Here is a 25,223-nt window from a genome sequence, read left to right on the forward strand (position 1 = left end):
CATTGAGGCCACCTGAGCATCAAGTGACAAGATGGATCAAGGAGCAACCCCAGGTTATGAATGTGCTCCTTTAAGGGGAGTGCAACTCCATCCAGAATGGATCAAGCATCCTCCAACCAGTGTGGTGTAGTGTAGAGAGCCAGTGTGGTGTCGTGGTTAAGAGCATGGGACTGGGACTCAGACAATCTGGGTTCTAGTCCCTGCTTGGCCATGGAGCCAACTGGGTGACTTTGGGCCAGTCACAGACTCTCAGCCCAACCTACCTCACAGGGTTTTTGTTGTGGGAATAAGATGGAGGATAAAATGCAAGCTGCCTTGAGCCCTTTGTAGGAAAAAGGCAGGACATAAATTGGAAAATAAATAAATAACACCCCCCCCCCCAGTCGGGGAAGTGTGCACTAATAACATCTCAGTCTTGTGTGGATTAAGCTTCAGTTGGCTAGCCCTCATCCAGTCCATTGCTGCATCCAGGCCCCAGTTTAGTACATCAAGAGCCTCACCTGCTGAGGATAGAAAGAAGAAATAGAGCTACATGTCATCAGTGCACTGAGGGTCATGCATTCCAAAACTTCAGATGACACCACTCAGTGATTTTGTGTTGATGCTGAACAGCATGGACAAAAGGACTGACCCCTAAGAATTCCCATACTGGAGAAATCATGGGGCTGAGCAATATCCTCGAGTCCCACCTTCTGGAGCCACCCTACCAAGTAGGAATGAAACCACTGCAATGCAGTACTGCCACTTCCCAACTGAGACAGTCACTCGGAAGGACATTTATGGTATTGAACATCCCTGAAAGATTCAGGAGTATCAACATGGTCGCACTCTCCATTTTTTTGCCTACATAGGTCATCATCCAGAGCAATCAAAGACATATAGCCTGAAGTGCCTGATCCTGCCTAATCTTGGAAGCTAAGCAGAGTTGGGCTTGGTTGAAATCTGGATGGGTGATTTAAATTTGAAAACTGCCCAGAGAACTCCAGCTATAGGAGATATAGAAATGTAGACGATGATGAAGATTTCCCAATGGATGCAAGAAATTCTATTCTGGAACTGGCTAGCAAATATATTACAGTGGGCCTCAGATGTGTCTAAGATGTCCTCGGGGCCAGTGTGTATTAGACCTGGATGATGCTGAAGAGGCTCTGCTGGGCAGCAAAGAGAAGACAGAAGAGGGGCAGTGAAGCACTGCTGCTTAGCTACCCTCACTGCCTCTAAATATACCTCACTAGAGGCACTTACCAGGGCTTGATGACATCCTCCACTTGCACTATACTGTTGAATCATTCTCAGCTTTGGAGTATACCTTGGAGCTGTATATGCTTAGTACAGAGAGGCCATTCTGGAGACAGGTCATTGTGTATTCCAGAGACCAATCAGGGATTTGACAGCCTCCAACCGTATCAGCTGGAAAAATCCCCAAGAGCACTCTGGAAACCATTCAGATCTGTTAGCCTCCAGCGATGGGCCATCTTAATTGGGCCTTCACCCTTACTGAGGGGAAAAACCACCATTAGTCAACAAGCTGCAAACTAATTCGTGACACAGGGACCAATTCAAAGACTGCCACCTTCAGATCATTATTCCATGACTGCTAAAAAGTCAAATCCAGAGTGCTTTGGGTTGCTGACAAGTTGGGACATGAAATCCAGATAAGGTGGCCTCAGCATGGATGTTAACATCCCCCAAGATCACAATCTGGGGGTCTTCAGCATGACAACTGAGACCACCTCTGTAAGCTCAGGTAAGGAGTTGAGCAGCAGGGTAGCTGATACATCAACAGAATTCCTAATCTGTCCACTGGCCCAAACTAGATGCAAATACCACAGAATAGCAATCAGATAGATGGGAAGTCTTGAGAGGGATGCAAGGGAGAACTCCTATACACCATGACAACACCCCCTCTTGCTGCTAAAGAAGACCTTCCAAAGGAGAAGCAACAAAAGCCATGAGCTGTCCAGGGCAAGGCCTCAAGATGGAAGGCAAGGCTTGCCAGATGTCCTTCCTGTCTACCAAGCTGGTTTCCTGCATTTCCTCTGAGGAAGTTTGTGCTCCCCTTTGTTCTCCCCATTTGGGTAAGCCTAACATTTTCTGAAAGAAGCCCTTTTCTCCTAATACTTCCTCTGACCCTGCTTGTTAACTCTGCTAGTGAACTCTTGGCCATGTTGCTGCCTCTCCTAACTTATGGCATACATTCCACATTAGCTTTTCTTATTGTGGTTTTGAGTAACCTCAAGCTTTCTGAAGGGTCTGAGCTCTTGACTTCCCATTTCAACTTCCTTTTTCCAGTACCCTCATTTTAGAGTTCTTTCTTCTTTTGAAGGAAGAAGTGTAACTTCCTTCACGCTTTATATATATATAAAAATCTGATGGCACTGCAGTCACTGTTTCCAAATGGTTTGGCAAAACTCAGATTTTCCTGAGCAATACCACGTAGCATTAAATTCAGGGTCTCCCAAACTAGAGACATTCAGAAAGAAACTGGACAGCCATCTGAGTGGGATGGTGCAACAGCAGGGAGTTGGACCTGATGGCCTTCATGGCCCCTCCCAACTCTACTATTTTACGATTCTATCACTTCCCCTCTTACTGGTTCCTTAACAAAGAGTTCTGGGGCACTGAGTTCCTTAGGGTACTGAGAAATTGAAGTTCTTTGTTGTGGCAGGCATTTATCCATCCAATGTGTGGGAAAACTGAGGTCACATATTCTTATAATACTTCTTCATTTGGAAGCTTCCCTAATTTCATTTTCCATTTCATGATTACCCTAAGCATTCTGGCCCATTTAGGTTTTCTAGCCACCATGACACCATGCCCTCTGGGACATGACATCTTTAAACGTATATTGGTAAGAGCAGAGGAAATAAAACTCTGTGAGCTGGAAGTTTCCCCTGTGTCTGTATAAGCAGAGAGATGTCTCTTTCATAAGACCCACACATTAGGCTTACATCAGCTACAATTAGTAGCATTACAGCAGCAATAGGAAAGTACATCCCCTCCACCGTACAAGCAGGCACACGCAGAGGTGTGTGAGAGCTGCTTCCCCATGGCACTATCTGATATCACTGTGGAGTATATATGTGGTTTCCTTATCTGTCCTTTGCTCTCACTTTCTTGGGTGGGAAAAATTCCTATCAACAGTCCTGCTCACACAGTTGTAGTATTAAAGCATCAGACAGTGTAACTAAGAAGCATCTTACACCTTTATGTTGTGTGTGTCTGTGTGTGTGTGCGCGTTGGAATTATTTCAAGCAAGTGCAGCATGGGCAAGTTGTCAGACGCATAGAGGTATGCTAAAATATTTTAGCTGTTTTAACCTGCAAAGAACTGATTCACACAGGCATCTAGCTGGCAACTCTATGTATTCCGAAAAAAATATAAGATCCTCACTGAATTGGATGGGGATGGGGAGGGCAGGACAATTCCACAAACCAATTCTGTTTGCATATTTCTGACATGGCACACTACTGTGCCCACTGACACTTCTCTTGATGCCTGCTAGCTTCCATGCCCATCTTTCATTCCATTTTAATTAAAATATGGGGCGGGGGCAATTAAACTGAGGCTGACATACTACAAGGCGACGCATCCGCTTCCAGCACCATCTCTATTTCCAAGAATGTCTTCTGGTTCCACGTGGCATTGACAGCCAAGTTACTAGCCCTATCAACTTTGTGCAGAAAATTATAATTTCAAAAGAGTTATTTTCTGTTTTAGAGCTTAGATCTCCATCTCTGCCTTGTACTTCTTCTTTGTTAAGTTAATTTTTGTTTGCTTTAGTCCCACCAGTTTGCCTTTTAGGAAATGAGTGTTTTGTGAGTGGGCAAACTACTTGTACGGCAGCCATTTTGGGAGAGTCCCTTTGGCAGTCTCTCAACATTCCAAACGTGCTTGATTTGAATGTTTGTGGGGCCCTGGAAAATGGTAACACAGATATACAGGAGATGGGTCATATGCTCCCATTCTCCTCTATGGATATAGTCCCTACAATGACCCTTTAGTAAACATTTGCAATATTTAGAAAAATAACATAATCTTACATCACTGGTGCTCTGCATGAACAATATTTCATGCTCAGGGGTGACAGGGGTTGAAACTAATCTAAGAATATATGGCACGCCTTCAGACTGACTCTGTCTAATGGCACCACTGTTTGCTTGCTAATTAAAAAAATCAAGGAAAAAAGCTTCAGTTGACAAATCCCAGTGTTTAGTCAATCTGAATAAAGAGCTGCACTAAAGAAAAAACTAACCCCATGCTACGTGCCATATGATTAGCAAAACTTCTAGTTCAGTTCTTACTGGCATTCACAGTGAGGCTATATAATGCAAAATGAGGAAAAAGTAGCTTCTTGCAGTAAAGCCAAGTAAAGGAGTGATGGGTTAAGCAGGGGTGACGAGATGCAAATGGGATGGAGGATTCAGGAACTTATTGATTAAACTCAGACAGCCCAGAGAGACAGGACAGATTAAATAGACAAAAACAATAGTTCATAAATAATGAAAGAAACAGAAGGTTCTTCTAATAACTCTGCAACTCTCTGCAAGCAGGCTTTCCACCCTATGTTAATAGGCTACAATATAGCCAAATTTTGTGCCTCCTTCACATAATCTTAGTTTGACATAACAGCTGATCTAACATTATGCAGAAGTCTCCATACCCACAGACAGTTCAGTCCAATAAAAGGAAGATACAAGTCACATTGACCTGGTTTGCATGTCACCGCAACACACCATAGGCAACTTAGCCACTGTGGGTTGTTGTGTCATGTGAACCTCATGTGATTGCTTTCCTCTAGGTGGCTTATTTTGTTTTGCAAACAAGCCATTCTGACAACCAAAGCCTTGCTCTAGGAGCTGGCTGAATCCTGATGGATTGGCATGTCATTGGATAGCAATAGTGAAATTTGGATAGCAATTTCACTGTGGACTGCCAAGACTGGTTGCAGAGTTGCTCAGAGTAGCAAAAACCCCCATGCCCAAGATTTTCATAATCTTGTAAAAGACTGTCCTACTGTTAATGCTGAGATAGCATTTTAGAAAGATCACCCCTTTCTCCCTGGCTTTTTAAATAAAAAATATATGTTTAAATTATTATTTTTATTGATCTTTTGCAAGTGCACTTATACAGCCAACCCTTATATATAGTTTTGCCTACATCAATACAATTTCCTTGTCAATTGCAGATGTCAAAGGGATTGGAAATGAAGCAGGCAACAGATAAGGAACTGAGAAGGCAAGTAGATATAGGAGTGCACCTTTAGATGGCCTCAGGAATTCATGCATCTTGTCCTAGCTGCTAACATCATTAACAAAATAGCCTCATTGCTACTGAAGTTTGCCTAAAACAAAATTCAAGGCTAAACCCATGCTTTCTGGGACATGCTGGGAGCTGTAGGTCTTCTGTCTAAACATGTATAGGACTGCACCCCAACAAGCTTTATAAAATGCTGCTCTCTCTTACCCTCACAAACACCTGATCTTGTTACTATTACAAAAAAGGGTGTGTTTTGCCATTTTCTGGTAGCTTCCAGAAAGCAAAAACTTGACCATGTGAATCCTGCTCTCTTCATTATGTTTGTAATTCAAAAAACTGCATTGCTTGTTCACTGAGGCAGCAAAATTAGCTTCTAACAGTACCTCTACTGGAGTAGAGGGCAACATAATGCACAAGTGCACCTATAAAGTATTAACATTCTGGTTTTAATTTTCAATCTGAAAATAGCGTCAGAATGCAGCTAGAACACTCTCACAGTCTAGCCATCTTCTCATACTCTAATCCACACCTTCGATCCAACATGCTCAGAGGAACAGGAACAGGACAGCATCAGCTGGCCCTGCCCCAGCCTTCATGTGACTTGTCCCTAGCCTTGTCCCAGATTTCTCCGTACCTGAAAGGTCTGTACTTATGTAGGACCTATATGCATTCCTTAGCCCAAATAAAGATCCTACATGCATAGAATTATAACTTTCTCATTTCTGCCCAATGCAGAGGTCAGAGGCAAAGCCTGCTCACCTCCATACATTGGCTGAACTTGTGGACCAGAGTGCACGAGGCATGCACTGGTCTTTGTGTTACCTGAAGTAGGATAAGTTGTACACACCTGCCTCTACTACTCAGCTGCCATGCCTACCTTGCTTGATCTCCCCTCTTCTTCAAATGCTCGTCCAAGAATTTAACATAAGATACATGAATTCTGTGCTGTTTTTGTGCTAACTGTGATGGTAACAATCAGAAGATTCTTGCATATCATCTTACTTTGAAGTTTAGCCTGGAAACCACCACATCTCCGTTTGGGGTAATAATAGGAACATTTTCACAGATTATTCCATGATCAACATCTATCACTCTTCCTACAAGTAAAAAACACAAAAGAAACACAAACCACAACAACACATGTTAGTAGAGCATACACACAAACACGCACACAGAGGTAGGCAGAAAGTTGTTGGTCTTAGCAGAGCCAATTCATGCTATAGATTCATTGTTGGATGTCTTACAAGTGAATTGCTTTCCTTTAAAATATTACACTTGAGAGGATGCTAAGCCAGCATGAAAAGATCAGTCCTTGTTTCTTAGTCCATGACTATGTTAAAGGCTCTTACCAATGTCAGTTATGCATCAAGCATAATGGCTGCAAATGTATTGTCTTATTACTCTAAACTTTTAAAACTTTGCTCAGGAAAGTCCAAATTAAAAATATGTGGAGGATATTCCAGCTTATCATGTTAACCTCTCAGTCCAGTTTCCAAAGCAAGAAACCTGGAGAATATCCAACTATTTCCCTTCCATCCTCCACAGTAAGGAATTTGTCGCAACTACATACAGCATTTGGTGTTTCTGTGCCCAATGAAACTGGTTAGATACAACTATAACTGTATGGAAAATGATGCACATAATACATCTGAAAACCTACACTCTTCTGCTACACCACCATTCACTGGATGTTCAAACACACATTCCTACATCTTTCCAAGTACTGTATTAGCAGAGTGCTAACCTTGTTATTAAATATGTTCTATGGCTCCAAGTACACAGACACTCGAGAGGATATACAATGGAATGTTTCGATTTAAACTTTACCAAACATAGCCATTAAACATATCTCCTTCTGCAGGTTGGCACCAAAGTTGTTCTAGCCTGACTGGAAGGGAGAGACATGAAAGAGATCAAAGCAACCACTTGTTGACCAAGAAAGCATAAAGAAGTGAAGTTCAGATTCTAGGTATAACTATGAGTAGAGTCTGAGCTGCACACTTGAAGAAGCCGTTTCATTTGCTTAAGAAAATGTGCATTTCAAGCTCCTTCAAACATGAAGCTCAAACTCAATTTACAGATATTTGCAGATATGACTAGCAGCTACAGTTTGCAGTTTCCTGGTCAACACATGATTGAACTGATGCTTCCCATGTCCAGGTCCGATTGCTTTCAGAATGAAGAACTGGGAGGAAGGTCTTCATTTACCCTCTATGCAATTATGCAGGGCTGCAGCAACTGTAAAGGTGCCCTTACAGCACCACAGTTAACACCCAATGAAAGTATATGAGCATTTGCCAGATGGCATTTATTCAAAGACCTAATGTGCAGCTACCCTAAGCACTTGGGGGCTAATCTACTGTCTCTAGCCAGCAGCCATCCAAGCATTAGATTCCCTCTTTCCTCTGCCTTCCCCCATTCCTGAGCAATTCCTGGAGAACAGTAGTGACCATGTGACTGGAGCAGTTATCTTCCATATGGTTACTCACCACCTCACAGTAAGCTCTTAAGTGGCCACTGCACAGCAGACGATCATGTAAATCTACTCAGTCTCCTTCCCCCAGCAAACCTACACTCCTTGGCTTCACCTTCACTTGGTATTAGATCTAGTGGATGGAATTAGGGGGTGCTTAAGCAGCATTAAAGCATGTTGTGTGGTTACTTCTTTTTAGCCCCAGCAGATGGGGTATGAACACAGCAGGAAAACACTGGGACATACAAAGGTTCTCCTATAGCCCATTCACTGGATATGAGGGACACTGCCTTGCTAAATACTGAAAAACAGCTGTCATAGCTGCTGCTTTCTGTGAATCTAAAGTTAAACATTATGTCAAAACCAGCCCCTACCACTGGTACCCAGTTTTAGCAAAATATTTCAATATATAAAACATGTTCAGCTTGCATTCAAATGTTTTGCTATACATTAGTAGAAGCTGAACATATGGTTAGATACAATGGTGGCAATCAGCCCATGGAATGAAAACCACAGCCAGAATGAATCTTCCTCCCCCATTGCAGCCCCCACACATAACTATTTGCTCAGGATGGTAGTAAGATGCTCCATAGCAAATTGTGGGGACACACAGGAGCTGCAGAAGGGAGAAGGAGAAGGGTAAATTCATGTGCATTAATTGCACATGCATGACACTGGATTTGGCCCATAGTCTTTTGAAAAAATCAAAGATGCAGAGCAAGTTTAAAACTGATGTTGCACTTGTCTAACCCATGTGCAGATACCCTTCTTCACAGCAATCAGGTGCCACTGACCGAATTAAATACTTATAATAAGACTTACAATTGGTTCAAATGAAAATTTAAAAAACCCTATTAGAATAATCATTCCCAATTGAAATCAAACAATTTCTTCATTATATAGCCGAGCAGCATTTTTCCAAGGATTACAAGGAGTTCTTACCTGCTTTTAAATAATCCAGTTCTTTTCACTAGTTGTTCACTAAGGAACAACTATAGCATTATTGCCATGTAAGACTTAAACTTTGATAAAAGTTTGCAGAGTGACTTCCCCTCACTCTTTTTATGCCACTAAAATTAAAGCATAATAAATACAGTGGTGGGTTATATTTACTGACATGAATCATCTTTCTTCCTAAGTGTTAAAGGAGAAACATCCCTATATAATAAAATAACAACTTATGATAAAACTAGAAATATCTGAAATACAGATTCCCCCTTAATGCTCTACATTCCCCCTTAATGCCAAACATTATTACCTAATTTGATTCTGGAATAAGTTCATCTAGAATTGATGTAGCTTCTTCAAGACAATACCAAAATAAATGGTTTGTGAATTTAAACATTTAGCAGGCAATTGCCTCTATTTCCAAAGAAGAGAAAGAAGCCTTAAATGCTAAGAAATACAGAAGTTTGAGAACAGTTTTTAAAATAATTTAAAAATTTTGTACATTGGAATAGGGAGTCCTATCTGGGCTAAAAGGCCTCAAAAATATAGTCCTAGTACATGACACCCTTCATATAATTGGGGGGGGGGGGGTTGGTTGTATTTAGAATTTATGAGAGGCACGATAGCCCCAATCTGGGTGGAGACCCTGAGAGTGTTAAGGCAAGGGCTCCCCCTCCCCAGGATGGGAGCTTGATCCAGCTTGTTTTCACACCCACATGCCTACAAACAAGCACATGCTATATATCCTAAAAACATTCATGGAAACTGCATGCAGCATACTTGAATCCACAAAACACTAAGTAGCTGTGGGAGAGGGGAGATATTTAAGGCACTACCTTAAAACCAAAAATTTTACAGGGAAATTGGAGGAGGGTGGCAGCTGATGTCAGCATCCCTGTTAATCAAGAATTGCCCAGTTCTACCCCTGTGCACTTTGGCTGCACTATTCCACTGCCAGTGGGGTAAGGTTGGTGCACTGGAAGTAAAAAGAAGGTGATGGGTATATGCTAAGAATTGTTAGAGAGAAGACAAATAATGGGGACACACATTTTCAGGATTAACTAGGAAATGACACTGGAGATAGAAAATCCTTTTCAGGAAAGGTATTATACTACTTCACAGATGCATCTTTAGACACCTGCAAAGACATCTAAAGAATGGGATGCTGGGAGACAAATAGCTCTATATATTATGGGAGCCTAGTTAGAGGAAGAGAAAGGGAAAACAAAGAGAGTTTAAGATTAAGACTGAAAGGTCAGCATTAATAAAAGAACTCCATCAAACATATACATGAAATCCCTGTACCAATTTGAAACTACAAAGGAGAACAGAAAGTCTGCATGCTCTGTCGTATTTTTCTTTTTAAACCTCCCTTGAAACGGGAAACAAAGCAGGTCAGGGAAAGATTGAACTAGAACTCTTATTCCTACCACATTAGCATTTCATGGGAAAAGAGAGTTTGATGGGTAGAATATTCAGTTAAGCCACCTCCTTTCTGCAGCTGTGCCCCATTTAATACATCTGAACATGTATTACATGTACATTTATTGACCCTCAGCATCTGACAGAAGACTGTTCACCACACAAAAGAGGTGGGCAAAGAATATGCTCGGCTGAGGGTGGAAGGCAGCAGAAACTTATCACAGACAATGGGAGTGGATGAAGTGTGCAAAGAATGCCTTTGTTTACATAGCTGCCCCACTGTTTCAATTTTAAATTGCATACCCATGTGACATCTTGAGAAGGGATTTTTCACAAAAGATATTCATTACCCTTGATTTCTAAGGGGCCATCAATATGCCGTTCTGTTTTGTCCCTCTTCTTGTGGCTGCTTTCACATTCCTGGGAAACAGCAGTCCTCTTGTAAATCCCCCTCTTCACTTCATCGAAGACTGCAAACATGTTGTACACTCGAGCTGTGTAACCTGCTAGCTCTGTGACCTGAAAGAAAGCCATTGATGGCAGAGATGAAAAACCATCCCCACACATGTGTAAATGCATTATTACAACCATTCCTCCTTTTATTCTTCCAAAAGCTTAGTAAGTATCTAGTATGCTGCAGAATGTTTTTTGGTCTTGATACACATCAGATCTTTCTTCTTATAGACAGTGAGTGGCAGGACCATCAAGGTCAGCTTTTTGATTGCTCTATGGCAGCCCTCCAGCTACTTTAGACTAGACTTCCCAGATTTTCTGGCCATCAGCCATGTGAACTGGGGCTGATGAGAAGCTTAAAACACATGAAAATCTATCTTCTGCCCACCCTTGTTGCAGGGCACGGTGATGTCACCCACTGATAACTGGACTGCAAGACAGCAGAATCTTCAATGACAGTGGTTATTCTTTGGGGCACTGGTCAAGAAGGCAGCATGCAAACGTAGAACATGGAGGCTTGTAACCCAGCTTGTTTGGCTGGCATTGCACTTAATCTGGCTTAATGCCATCAAATCCAATTGAATTAAGCTGGCCAAAGGTGATTTGTGGACCACAGCTATGTAGTTGAAATACACAGACATGTATGCAATGCTTTAGCAGAAAACAGTGCTAAGCTCCCAAAGGGATAAGGCTGCCACAGATGACCTCGAAGTAGAATAAGAACTCTCCTTCTCTCTTTCATTTTCCATGCCAAGCTCACAGAGACATGCAGTCACTCACATGGGATCGACCAGTATCCGGTGACTGATACTGAATGCAACTCAGGGCTGAGTGCATTCCTGTTGTAAGTCTGTCACTTTATTTATAAGCTTTATTAACCACTTAAAAACCAACAACAAGTAGGAGCTTCAACTCACTTAAAATGAGTAGAGTTTGATTCTATTTTCAGGAAGAACAGTTTCAGGATATATTTCTTTCTTTGCTTAGTAAAACCATTATGTCAGCTGTTACTTGGAAGAGGGTATTTGGCTGGAAACTGGATCGAGTCTTTCATGGTCTCTTTCCTAGATTGCCGTAAACCATTTATGTCTTTTATAAGGCCAGTTCCATTCATCTCAATGTGTGTGTGCATACCTACACACACACGCAAACAGACACACATGCAGACATATATACAGCCAAAAATAAATGAGCTCACAGGCTTTTCTCTCTCTCTCACACACACACAATTTCATAACAAAATAATTCAATGGGGCAATGGCCTCATTGAAAGATGGTACTATGCAACCAGCTTGACTTTTTGGGGCAGGAAAATGTTGAATGCAGATATTTCTGCACTCCTGTCCCTCCCATAAGGCTGACTCATTTAAACAAGGCCATTGGTACCTCATCTGGTTCTTCAAAGGTACCTCCCTTAAAGATGCAGCTAGAAATATTCTTGTGCCCAAAATCAGTGCTAAATTCCTATCTTGTTCATCCTGACTCCAAACAACATGGGAACTCATACCTGGGTTTGTATATTTAAAAAAAAAGCTGGGGTAGAGGGGAGGATGGCCATCACGAGTGATGTCATCACCTGCAAACTTCAATGTGCCATATCCATCTGCTGGCAGAAAGGAAGACAACCAAAACATCTGGACCGGTTGAGAAAATAGGACTGAAACATATTATTTATGTATTTATTTATTTAGGATATTTATATGCCGTCCTTTGCAAAAGCCTCAGGATGACTTACAAAGATAAAATACAAATATCCCCCAAAATAAATAAATTATCGACCCACTCTGGCTGCGATTAAAATATAATGGTAAAAATACAATATTAAAACTTATTAAAATGTTGATCAAATAAAACGGTCTTAACCTGGTACTGAAAAACATATAATGACGGCACCAGGCAAACCTTTCTGGGGAGCGCATTCCATAGACGGGGCGCCACCGCAGAGAAGGCCCTCCTCTAGGTTCTCTGTCTCCTAATATCTTTCACAGCGGGTTTCCGGAGGAGGGCATCTGCTGCCGATCTCGGGGGGCGGGAGGGCAAATAGGGAAGAAGGCATTCCTTTAGGTATCCAGGTCCCAAGCTGTTTAGGGCTTTATAGGTAATAACCAGCACCTTGAATTGAGCCCGGACTTCGATAGGAAGCCAGTGGAGCTGATAGAGGACTGGGGTTATATGAGAATAACGCCCAGTCCCCGTCAGCATTCTGGCAGCTCTGTTTTGCACCATCTGAAGTATCCAGACTGTCTTCAAGGGCAGCCCCACATAAAGCGCAGTGCAGAAATCCAGCCGGGAAGTAACCAATGCATGTGTCACTGTTGCTAGGCAATCTTCCTCCAGGTAGGGATGCAGCTGATGGATTAGCCGAAGCTGAAGGAAAGCGCTCCTCGCCACCTCTGTCACTTGGGCTTCCAAGGACAGCTCCGGGTCGAGAAGCACTCCTAAGCTCCAAGGACAGCTCTGGGTCGAGGAGCACTCCTTAGAACAAATAAAATATTATTTGTTCTAAGAAACAAGTTAATAATGTAGGAATGTAGGATTGTATCCAACATTAGTCCTAGTTAGAATGGACCCATTGAAACAAATGGAAGTCACAAGACATTAGTTAACTAACCAAGGGCACAATGTTGTGCTAGTTTAGACAGAAAAGGGTAATATAGTTCTAGAAACTGTATGGACATCTAAAAGTTTCTTTTTTTAATGAGGTGAGCAGAACTATACACTATATTCCAAGTGTGGTCACATCGCAGATTTATATGAGGGTATTACAGTATGAAAGCCAAGACATCAGCAATTAGTTACTCTTATTTCTTGGCAAAAAAAAATTGCTACAGCCTTAGTTCAGCAGTTTATCATTCCTTCAATTATTTGTTTCCATCCAAGGAAAAGTTAAATTTGGCAAGAGAAATAAAATATTTCTTATTAGACTAATAATGGCATTTGTTCAATTATCACAAATTGTACAAATGCAGTTTTTCCTACCAATGGTCAACAGTCTAGTAATGAAGAACTTTAATACTATGTACCCAGCAATGCAAAATAAATATAAATTAATTCATATCTAGCCCAGATCTATGACCTGAGCTGCTTTGCGTGTTTTTTCAGTAACTGTTTCTGTACACAATATTGCATCAGCCAAGTCCAAGGATTCCCCTGAGGAAACCAGTACTGTCCCACTCCTGCTGCTTAAATGTTACTTATGTACCCCGGAGAACATTACAATTAATATTTATACAAAAATACTAGGACTGTGATAGCACCCTGAGCACTCTGATTCAGAACTCTGCACATGCTCTGATATGTGCATAGGCTTCTCACAGTTTCCCACTGATTTCAAGTGAGGGGGGCAGTTCTGAAACCTTAAGTTGTTCAATTAAAAAACAACAACTGCACAAGCCCTAAATGGTGAATAAGTAAAATTTATTAGGGCCGGTCTCTTTCTTTCTGTTTCAGGGTTTGCCCTATTTGGTGGAGGTGGGGACAGTACTTGGAACAAACCCTGAAGGGGCCAGTGCAAAATGATGCATGGAATTTTGATGGTCAAACCAGAGCCCCAGCACCTCAACATTGGGAAGAAAATTATTGGCAGCTTTCTGGTTCCCCTCCGAAATCTATGTAATGTTACAGTGTTATGCATGTGGTTAGATGATGGCAAAGAATCTGAACACCAGTCCAGCTCAAGAATTCCACATCTGTTTGAACTGCTGGATCAAGAACCACATCTGTGGTGCACCCAAATGAACCTCAAAATCAGTGACCATTCCATCTTATCCATGCTGAAATGTTTTCAAGGAACATGTCCCAGTATGTATACAAATATTTTTAAAGCACAGGTAGAATGAATCTTGGTATTCCTTTCAAACATTTCTGTAAGCTGAGGGTTCAACTGGCCCTTTGCCCCAAGCAGACTGGTTAAACAGTAATATTTTGAGCAAGCATATGGGGTTGGTAGTTTGAACTTTCCAGGCTATCAACTTTTATCTGCTACAGCAAAGGGAAATATTTACAGATAATATTACTAGCATAGTATTATTTTCATCATGAATTACTGATGATGATGATGATGATTATGACAACATATATTTCATAGTCTGGCAATGAAACCTCAAAGAAATATAAAACTACTCAGCATATGCTTGCTGTCCTCTCACATCTGAATGCCTGAAATGAACCTCACTGTAAAAACTTACCTGCATCAAGTTATACAGGCTCGAATGTCTCACCTCTTCTCAATGGAACTACCTAATGGTCCTAATGGAATTGACCAGCAACTCAGTGGGCAAGTGTTGCAAGCTCCATTTGCCATTCTTGCCAGGTTGCTGGGAAACCCAAAGGTGTCAGTTGATTCAAGTGCCCAAGGAGCCCTTGTGGGCAACTGACAGTGCCTGAATGTCCCTCATTGCCACTGGGAGCTGTTTTCTGCATGCACAGCTTTTTTACCACTTTAGCATTTTGGGTAGAGCAGGGGAATTCCACAAAGGCTGTTTTGACAGCTGGCTTTCATGACCCCCAATTTGACAGCTCTTTCAAAATGGCCAAGTGGGCATTTACTTTCTTAAAGGTTTTTTAAGCCACATTTACAGAACTATGGAGGTAAGCAGTTGCACAAGTACAGAAATTTGAAACCCTGTCCAGGGTAATGACCAGGGTGGTGCTGCCAAGGTGCTGCAGTTATCAGCTTTGGATATTACTGCAAAGAGGGCCTAAGTAGGTGTCTTCCCATTTGTTTTCTCTTCACACCTGTCAAAAGGCAAGCTGTCAAGGAAAAGTAAATCTTTTTTTTTTTTTTTTTACAAGCGATCTTTGCTTGTAAAAAGGGATGGGTGCATTTCTATCCCCTTCTCACAAAGCTCTTCATCTTTTTTTCTTCTGATAGTGATCAGAATTATGTCGATTGTACACTTTTCACAAAGACTCCACTTGCTTGGAAAAATAGAAAAGCGCATCCCATTCACTTTTTCTGGGGAAAAGTTTGACAGTTAACTGTCAAAACTCTGGGTACCCTTAAAAGGGGGGCTTTGACAGAAAAATAGCGGGTTTCTGATCAGCAGCTATGTCACTTCCAGGACACTGTTCCAACCAAGGTTTGCAATTTCTGCATATGTACAGCTATTTTTTAAATGAACCTATCTGTGCACATTGGGCAGACAAAAATTTTTTGGAAGATGGCCTTAACAGTTTCTCTAAGGTGGCACTTGGGTACTGTGAAGAGGCTTTCAGTGGCTATCAAAAGTTGGGTTCTCACCATCTTAGAAAAACTGGCTTGCAATCATGGCAGAGAAGGAGAAAAGAAGTGGCGAGTGACCCTGAGAGAGGGGAGGGGGGCGAACAACCTACAGTGGGACGAACTTTCTGTAAACTGCCCATGGGATGTTTGTAGAAATGTGCAGATGCTTTCTGTGACTTGTGTTCTGTCTTTCCCTCATAATAAAAAAGTCTGCATTCACTATTTGGGACTTTCCCCTTTCCCTCTCCCTCTGCAGTACTCCCAAATATCCACTCCTGGGGATAGGGGGATTGTTAAAAATATGATGGAATATGGTCCAGGGTCTATAGGTTAAGGGTTAGTTGGTATTTCTCTTTATGTGAATGAAGTACTAACTTAGGAGCTAAGCCCATATGTTTCTTTTGCAGGAAGATTGATACCTCTGGTCACTGGGAAAGATATTAAAAAGTAGTCACCAGAAATGCTCTTAAAATACACTGGTTTCTGGGTTTTGATGTTGCGTGTGTCCAAGAGCGTTTGAAACTTGCTGTGAAATTTGTCCTTTCTTCTAATTCCCAATACTCAACTCACCATCAACAACTGAGATGGTGTGCCTGGGCATCCAATTACATTTCAGATGTTGTAGACTGTTTTTCATTGTATTATCACTTCTGTTGTCAAGAGTAAATTCATTGGGTACCTCTTTGTAAGAAGACATAATCCTTTCAATGGCGTCCGCTCCAGATGCCAAGAGATTTCGTGAAGTAGTGAAGGTTTCCGTTCTCTCACTGACCATCGCTTGTTTCTGATCATCTTCTAATTCTAAAAGCAAGGAAGGAGCCTTAATTGAAGCAAACGTGAAAGAAAAACCTCTCCATAAGAAAATAAGGTCAAAATGGACAAAATCTATATCATGAAATAAGCAGCATTCACACACAGCTGCCAAATCCATTACTTTCTTCATTTTGTTTTTGCAGTTGTTAAACAATTGGAAACCCAGAATCCTTGCCAATTCACTGTATATCAACCAGAGATCTACCAGTAGATCCCAAACTCCCTTCTTCTGCTAGCCTTCCCTAAGAACATCATGGCTCTATAGATATAACAAACAGTCATATTACCCATAACAGTCATATTACCATAACAGGGTCAACAGGGTCTAACCAAAATCTTTAATGTTGGAAGGATTAGGAGTGTTCTTTCTTTTACTTTTTAAAATTACATTTTAATTAACTTATTTTTATTGTTTAAATTAACATTTGGAAGCCTTGAATGACATATTTTGGTGGGATAGAAATCAGATACATAAATATGTCTTAGAAATTATGTTTTTCCTATGCAAATTATTTTTAAGGTTGTAATCTTGGATATATTTGGAAGTAAGCCCACTGAATTCAGTTTATTTCTGAGTAGACATGCATTAGCTTATACTGTACAGTCAGAGGTCAGCAACTTACAGTCTTCCAGATGTTTTAGTCTACAATTCCCATCAGCCCTTACTGATTACTATACAGGCTAAGGCCGATGGGAGATGTAGGCCCAAACTACCAGAGTGCCACAAGTTGCCGAGCCCTGTAATGTAAAATCTTTGTTTTGCCATAATCAATTGGTACATTTATATAAGAGCTACCTTTCTCATATCAGGAATATTAAACTCATTACACTCTGAGTTATGTGAAATGCTCCGAATAACTAGTCTCATTTACATTTTCCAACTATAAAACTGTTTCTTAAATCTTTTACGTCTTGATACCTATTATTTCACTGTAAATATTTCTCAGAAATTGTTACAGCATAATTCTTTGGGAAGCCAGCTTGTGGTATTCATACTTTTAAGCAATTCTCTTTCAGTGAAAGATTGTCAATAAAATTTCATTAAAAAAAAGAAAAACAGTCACCAATTTAAAGCTATTAGCAGAAGGAGAACACATCTAGTTGACTAGTCAGAAAGGATCTGATATATTGACTTGTCAGATACTTTCAAATAATAGTAAAACGTAGTGTTATCATTCTGAAAACAAAGGTAATCAATAATTTTCATATTTATGCTAACTGGCAACATATATTTATGCCACTAGAAATAAGAGAGGTATTGGTATGTTCAGGGGACCCCCAAGTTTTGCAGAAGTACTATCTTAAATAGACCCCCCACCCCCTGCAAGACTCCCCACTGACCAAATAAGTAAGGTCTGGGTATGCAACTTGGCAAAGAATGCTGTTTGTTACAGGAGGTAACATGGAAAAGGAGTGGATGAAAACAGAGTATCCTGGCTCCCTTGAACCATAAAAGGGGGGCACAGCATGCTGCAACATTTTGCTGCAGGCTCCATTTTTAAGAGCTCATTTCCAAAATTATAGAATGATACCTTAATGTTGCAGATGACATTTACATGCTTTAAAAGATGTGTTTTTTCCAATTAAAATGCATTTTAAAAATATGGATTAAATGGTTATGAATTAGTTGTGATTCATCCATTTTCTTTTTCTCACTGAGATACAAGGCTAGAAAAAATTAAGTTCATTACCCACAAGTGAGGGTAAGAGAACCTCAGAATAGCCTCACAATCACATCTCATCATGCACCACTCTTACAGGATGTTAACATTACCAATCATTACACACAACAGTTCTGTCCTTGGAAACAGAAGAGAGCACTGCGCTCTCTTAACTAAGTAACCATCTCAACTTAGTGCCTGCTCATACAGACACTGCGCTCGGCATCCCTCAAACACTCCCATGAACCACAAATATAGATGGCAGCCATCTATCCTGACCTGGGTCAGAGGCACTGTTAACTATGAGTGGGCCAAGTTGCCACTGACCAGGTTTGTGGACCCTCCTGGGCTGTGAGACCCTGGACCTATGTTCCACACTGAAGCCTGGGCAGTGCAACACTGACCATGGTGACCTTTGTTCCAGTTGCTATGGTTACATAAAATTCTGCCAACTGTGTCTCTGTGGTATGTTAACTGGCCTGACAGTAAACATGGTTTCACGTGTACTTGCATGTATCAGAAAGGTCTTCTATGATGCCCTGAAACTGTTCCTGAAAACAGTTAAGACCTCTTGCCTGGGCCACCCCTTATTTTTTTTGATGCAGATAAATTTATACTGTTTCGGGGCTGGGCAGTAAAGGCTTGTACATAGTGAAAGTCCCACTTAATGGCCTAGAACCAAAAAGTAGGGCCCAATTAAAAGAACAATTCTGGAAAATTAAAGTCAACTAGTTTCATTCAGCTGAAATTACACCTTTTACTTTGGAATTTGGGACAACTGGAATTGGTTGACTGTGCTCAAAGAGGGATTTAGAAATGGGTAGAGGTATTTCAATTGGCAAGAAAGGTTACAGGTCAGGACCTATGTAAAACAGCAGAACTGGAATGCCTCTCTCTATGGGTGGCAATGAGTATCTACCGAACAGGGATTTACATAAAGCTTTGAATTTAGAGGGCTTTCGTTCATGAGATTGCAATAAGATTGGAGACAACTTGACAGCACACAACAACTTTCTTCCAGACAGCAATAAGAAATGGAAATTGGATCAATTTGGAAGTCTTCATGTGAAATCAACTGAAAGCTGGGGGACTTTGGGATATTGCCTTACTAAAAAAATTAACCAAGAGTTAAGGGCCCAGCCTATTAATTCAATCGATTCTCTTTCACATGTGCTAGCATGCTTGGATTTCTTTAGCCAACCACAGTTGAAGCTTCCTCAATCACATGTGACCATCCTGAAAGATCTAATTAATACTCTTTAGTTAAATTGAGATTGGTAGATTCTCCAAAGAAATTTTAGTCTTGCAGTTGAATATATCAGTATTGTTTTATCCAGGTCACTGTTGATATGTTATTTTGTGCTTAGTGTCAGTTATGTTTTCATACTGTATTGGTTGTAGGTAAACTATATGTATATATTAAAAGGCCACTCTTATAGTAGCCAAACCCACCTGCTTTTTCAGAATGTGTCATGAACAATTTTGTGTGCATCAACATTTCTTTTAAACCACCTAGTAATTTTTACTATAAGCCAAGACAATTCTTGCCAACCTAAACACAATTTAGGGATGTAATGTGATTCTATGGTGAATTTGAGCCTAAGTTCAAAGCCTCACTCAACCCTGAATTACTGGACAGTGAAAGTGCAAATATGAGCCCAAGAAACTATACAAGTTCTATCAGGACAAAAGGCCATTATTTTCCTAATGCACATCAGTCCATTACGTATTGGAAAAGTAAATATCAAGTTAAAAGTTATGTTTTGTTATTCCTTTTACCTCATTTGTTATTTCCTCATTTTCTGAAGATCTGAAGCTAAGTAGTTCCCTTTTGTCCATTAAAATGGACCAATCTCTTTCCGATGGAATCCTATACACACTTGTCTGGGAGTAAGTCCCATTGAACTCAGTGGGCCTCCATTCTATGTAGGCATGTATAGGACAGCACTATTAGTACACTAGAAACACAAGAACAATTCAATGTACCTAACGTTTAATATTGAAAGGGTTTAAGAACCAGACTAAAATAATTAAAATTATACTTTTTACGATTATTTTATATAGTAAATGCCAGGAAACTATTTGCACCAATACTAAATTCAGCATAGTTAAAACATGGAGCTTAAAAAAGAATAACTTTGTTAGGCCATTAACTAGATGAAAAATCGTATTTCCTTTGAAAGTTTGTATCCTACATCTCCATTTGCATGGGCTTAACAGTTGTATTCAGCAATGCTATAAAGAATTTCTGGGATGGTGGGGGATTCTGAGAGTTCTAGTCCCAACTGGAGAACAGGAGTGGAGAAAGCTGTTATAGAGCAAGGGTGATGAGAAGGGATATCTCAATACATTTGGAACTTCAATTCCCAAAAGCACCTGCCAACATATCCAGTAGTCCAAACCCCCTGGAGGTCCATTTTCTGCCCACTCCTGGTAGAGAGGACCAAGATGAAAACAGGAATGTGGTCTAGCAGTCTAACCCAGCACTAGTAACCTAGGGAAGCAAAAAGGCAGTCCTCATTTCTGAATTTAAAGGTTTATGATCTAATTTATTGTCCTGAGGAATGGTGTGCTGCTTCTTAATCTCCAAGTTTTTGCTTGCAAAGTTCATAGTGCTTTCTGAGCATGCCGCATGAGTGCTGGGCATGAATAGGCAAACCCCCATCTTCAGTTAATCCCATGGTATGGTCATGCAAGACATTTCAAACAGAATAAAATGGTATTACCGCCATCTGCAAATCCTGTCGCAGTGATGATAGGTACAGCCACCATAATCAAACCGCTGCTACTCCAGACGTACTTCATCAGGAACTGCTCAAGCATGATATACCACAAGCGTTTGGACAAAATGAGGTTCATTTGTTCTGCCAGTGCTTTGTAACTTTTCTGGAGTTGATTCATCTCTACCTATAGTTCAAAAATGCAAATTCTGACAGAGTATGGTACAGACAGGCACAAATGCACTGTAAACAGACAACCTATAAGGGGATGCTACTCACTCCTGTGCCTTACCTGCTGACAAGAACTGGATGTTTCCTTAAATCAGGGGTAGTTTCCTATGTGACCCAAAGCAGAAGTACTTGTGATTCACTTATTATGTCACCATATTTTTTTGCATGTTCATGAAGCCTGAAGATTAGCATATTGTCCCCCTCCAGAAAATTATGTCCAAACACACCTGACTTTGGACTTTTGAATGCATAGAAACTACAGTGCATACCAGTTGAAGCTTTGCCTGTTGGTATTTAAAGAAGGGATGTTGATCCTCTCTCATCCCAATGGCCTGACTTAATTTTAGAGAAATGGGTGGATTCCAGTGGTGGGCAGGCCCAAAGGCAAATGGGGCAGAGCCAAAATACTAGGAGATTCTTCCTTGAAACTCCTGTCAATAACAAAGCCTTAGCAGAGGCCTTTCGACCTTTCAGAATGCAGAATAAAAACCTGAAAAATGGGAAACCACCCACCAAAGGATGGGAAGACAGGGCAAAGAGGGTGGAGCCAGGAAAAGGGTGTGTGTGTGGCTACCTGGAGAATCCTGGAAGGGAAGATTTAGCCTGTTGGCCTAAGGATCTACATCAGCATGGCCTCCAAAGTATCTTAAGGAGTCTTTACACACTGGCTGCTAGAGATAAGTATGCTTTAGAATAAACAAAAAGTGCTTTAAAGATCTTGAAACTCTGTTCATATGGTTTTGGCTGAGGGAATCTATGCTGATATATACCAGTTGAACATTGAGTCAAATAAAGATACTGTCAACCCAGTCACTTATGGCACAGAGGATAATTAATTTATTTATAGCAAGTACAGATATTTATGGATCAGAATCACTATCTTCTTTTAGATTCAAAGCTTCAGGCCTTAAATAGACTAGAATTTTAAGTACCTTTGGATTCAGTCAAACAATAAAATGAATTATTATTAAATTGGATGTATACTCCACTTTCTTTCTCTTGCAAGGAAACCAGAGCAGCTGGCAGGGTTCTCATCTCATCCATTTTATCCTCCCAACAACAACCCTCTGACATAGTTTAAGCTGCAAGTTTGTGGCTAGCCCCAAAGCACTCAGTGAGCTTCACGGTTCAGTGGAGACTAGAGCCCGGATCTCCTAAGTCCCAGTCCAGCATGCTAATCACTGTCCCATGTTCACTCATCATGGAAGGTGAGATGTGCATGTGTGTGAGCATGCGTATTGCCATCTGCCTGAAGCTGTGACATCTTGAAATATCATGAAGGCCTCACTATGGAGCAGTTGCCCAACTTTGATCAGCATTGTCAACTTCATTGCTTCCTTCTCTAGATTTTGCTCCAGACATAGGTGACCATATTCCTTTGATCTACCATCCTTTCATTCTCCTTTAGAATGAAATTAGAAGAAAAACAAGAGAAGGAAAACTCTGTTTATTTCCCAGATAAAAGCTAATTTTAAAATTTGCATTAAAATGTTGGACACTTGAAGTTTTAAAAGACTCACATGTAACTATAGTTGTTGACTAAAAGTCCAACTGTTCTCTTACTGCATCATGTAAACTGTTATTTCACCGTTCCTGTTTGATTATGGTTTCTGTCAATGATGCAGTACTTCCCTGTGTTTTATTGCTTGCACCCTGCCCTGCTTAGGGATTATTTGAAATATTATCATGAAAGGGGGGCCAAAAAGTTTTGAAATAAATACAGTGGAAACCTACTTTGCTGTTTGCTATTTAAAGATTCTGCAGGACTACATCACTGCTTAGCTATGCATAGCAGTGTCAAAGGTTGTGCTGCTGTCCATCTTAGAGCAAAGTTTTCTTCCTGTACGCTACATTGACAGGGTGGGAGAGAAAAGAAGACATTTATTTTCACCAATACTTTTAGGAAAATATAAAACGCCATCAGAAATATATGACAGACAATTTTACAACGCATTCTAACATGCGTTTACTCAGAAGTGAATTCCTCTAACTTCAGTGAGACAAGCATCTCTGGCAAGTATGTTTATAAACAAGTTTTATGAAGTAAGATGAGCCTAGAGCAGATCCTCACCCATTCTGGTATCCTCTAGATGTGAACTACAATGCCCTTAAGTCCCAGCTGGCACGTCATGCCAGCTGGGACTTATGGGAGGCATTGCCTAACACATTTGGAAACCATCAGACTGGAGGCCTATTTACCTTCCCTTCCTTTACATTTAAAATAAGAGAAATATTCTTGCTACTGTTGTACAAGTTTTATGTTGGTTTAGGCTACAACTTACATGGCAGTAAGTGCTATTTAATGCAATAATTTGCTTCTAAGTAGACATGTACAGGATTGCATTGTCAGTTATCCAAATGGCTGGGGGGAAAAGAAGGTAAAGAAAATATCCAAAACGTTTTGTGAGTGTTTAAAGGGAATATGTAGATAAGGCCATATCATGCTGTTCTTGCCAATATCTGGCCTAGACATTTCCAGAGAAAAGGTATCGCCCCACTGTGTGGGGTTTCCCCGCTTGGCTGATCATATATACAGCCTTTTGCCATATATTGTAAACAGGCCTGGGTGTCTTAGGAATTCAACTCTGAGTGCTGATGGTCCCTAGAGAGATGACAGAGTACTACAGCAGCAGCAGCAGCTTCAGAAGTTCTGGTCTCAAATATCACCCAGCCAGCCACTGTTTCTTCCTGCCCTCTTACCTTGTGTCCTCGATAGAAAGCGATCTCTTCCACGTTGGCAATAATCCGTGAGTGGACATAGCGCAGGTAGCCCTTCCGATGGGCCTCCTCTGCCACCAGCTTGCCAAACTTGGGTGAGCAGGCTTTCAGCACCTTGGCAGTGGCATATACCACCAGGCCAGCCAAGAGTGTGGGTCCAATGGGGCTGGCCCCCCTGGACCGTGCCGTCTGGATGAGAGTATAGGAGGTCAGCACCACATCCAAGATGGGCTTGGTCAAGTTGGAGTAGAGGTGCGCCACAGACTGCGAGAACATCATGATGTCTTCTGTCAGTGACTGGTCGGGGTTGGCCAATCTGCTGTCCATGTTGATCACCTTGTAATATGTCTGGTGGGCGAAGTAGGTCTCGTAGGCATGATCCACCAAGCGGGTGCGGAAGGCCAGGGCCAGCTTGCACTCCAGGTAGCGGATGGCACTGTTGACAAAAGTGGCCGGGATGGCAATCATGAGCCACTTGATTAGCTTCCAGGCAAAGCTCCGTGGCTGCTTCTCCACGATGCTCTTCACGATCTTGCCATCCAAGCCCGCCACGTAGATGGAGAGGAAGGTCCGCGAAACCAGCGCCACCGAGTGCAGGCACAGCCAGCCGCTCTCGGGGCTCACCAGCTTGGGGAAGAGGATCTTGCGGAGCTCCAGCAGCTGCCGGAAGAACTCTGCGTTGGCCGCCGGCGAGGCTCGGCCCGACGGCAACGCCGGGGGACAGTGCAGGAGCGTCGCCGTCGCCTCCTGGGGAAGATCCCCCCCTGCAGCCCGGCTCCTGCTGCTGCTGGCGACCGGCCGCAAGCCCTTCCTGGAGCTTGCCTGCCTGAGCCGCCTGCAGACGAGCGGGCAGAGAATTTTCAGCCCGTATGCCGCAGCCAGCAAGCACGCCGCCCTCTTCGCGGCGCTCGCCCGGGGCCATCTCGCTCGCCCGGCGTCCGCAGCAGCCTCCAGTGCGGGGGTCATTGTCCGCGGCGGCGGCGGCGGCCGGGGAGACCCCCCCTCGCACACGCCCTGCTTCGCGGATGCGGTCGCCGCCGCCTTGCGGGTGGGGGGCTGGAGGAGCTTCTACCTACCGAGGGGGGCGAGGACCACGGCGGATCTAGGGGCGGCAGCCGCTCACCGAGGCCCGGAGTGACCCATCATCCGTGCCGCCACTTCCCCACTCCCGCCCTCCCCGATCGGGCTGGTGACATAGGCAGAATGACTCTTGCTTCGCCGGGATGATGCTTTCACTTCCATCCATGCCCAGCGCGCCGCTCAACGATCGCCCTGCTCCCCAGCCACCAGCCGCCGCCGGC

At 42.0% G+C, this 25,223-nt stretch overlaps 1 protein-coding gene across 1 annotated transcript in view; it reads right to left on the minus strand.

Moving 5' to 3' along the window:
- Nucleotides 1–24,888, minus strand: part of ABCD2 (ATP binding cassette subfamily D member 2) — a 38,562-nt gene extending 13,674 nt beyond the window's left edge. The window contains exons 1-5 of the mRNA XM_044423509.1: nt 23,905–24,888; nt 20,980–21,160; nt 16,459–16,580; nt 10,453–10,621; nt 6,262–6,356 (exon numbers count right to left, since the gene is read on the minus strand). Of these exons, the coding sequence (XP_044279444.1) occupies nt 6,262–6,356; nt 10,453–10,621; nt 16,459–16,580; nt 20,980–21,160; nt 23,905–24,888 (1,551 nt within the window). The remainder of the gene's footprint in view (nt 1–6,261; nt 6,357–10,452; nt 10,622–16,458; nt 16,581–20,979; nt 21,161–23,904) is intronic.
- Between the last annotated feature and the right edge of the window lie 335 nt (nt 24,889–25,223).

This window comes from Varanus komodoensis, unplaced genomic scaffold (genome assembly GCF_004798865.1).
Source record: "Varanus komodoensis strain SLA01 unplaced genomic scaffold, ASM479886v1 scaffold13_3, whole genome shotgun sequence".
Lineage (NCBI taxonomy): Eukaryota > Metazoa > Chordata > Lepidosauria > Squamata > Varanidae > Varanus > Varanus komodoensis.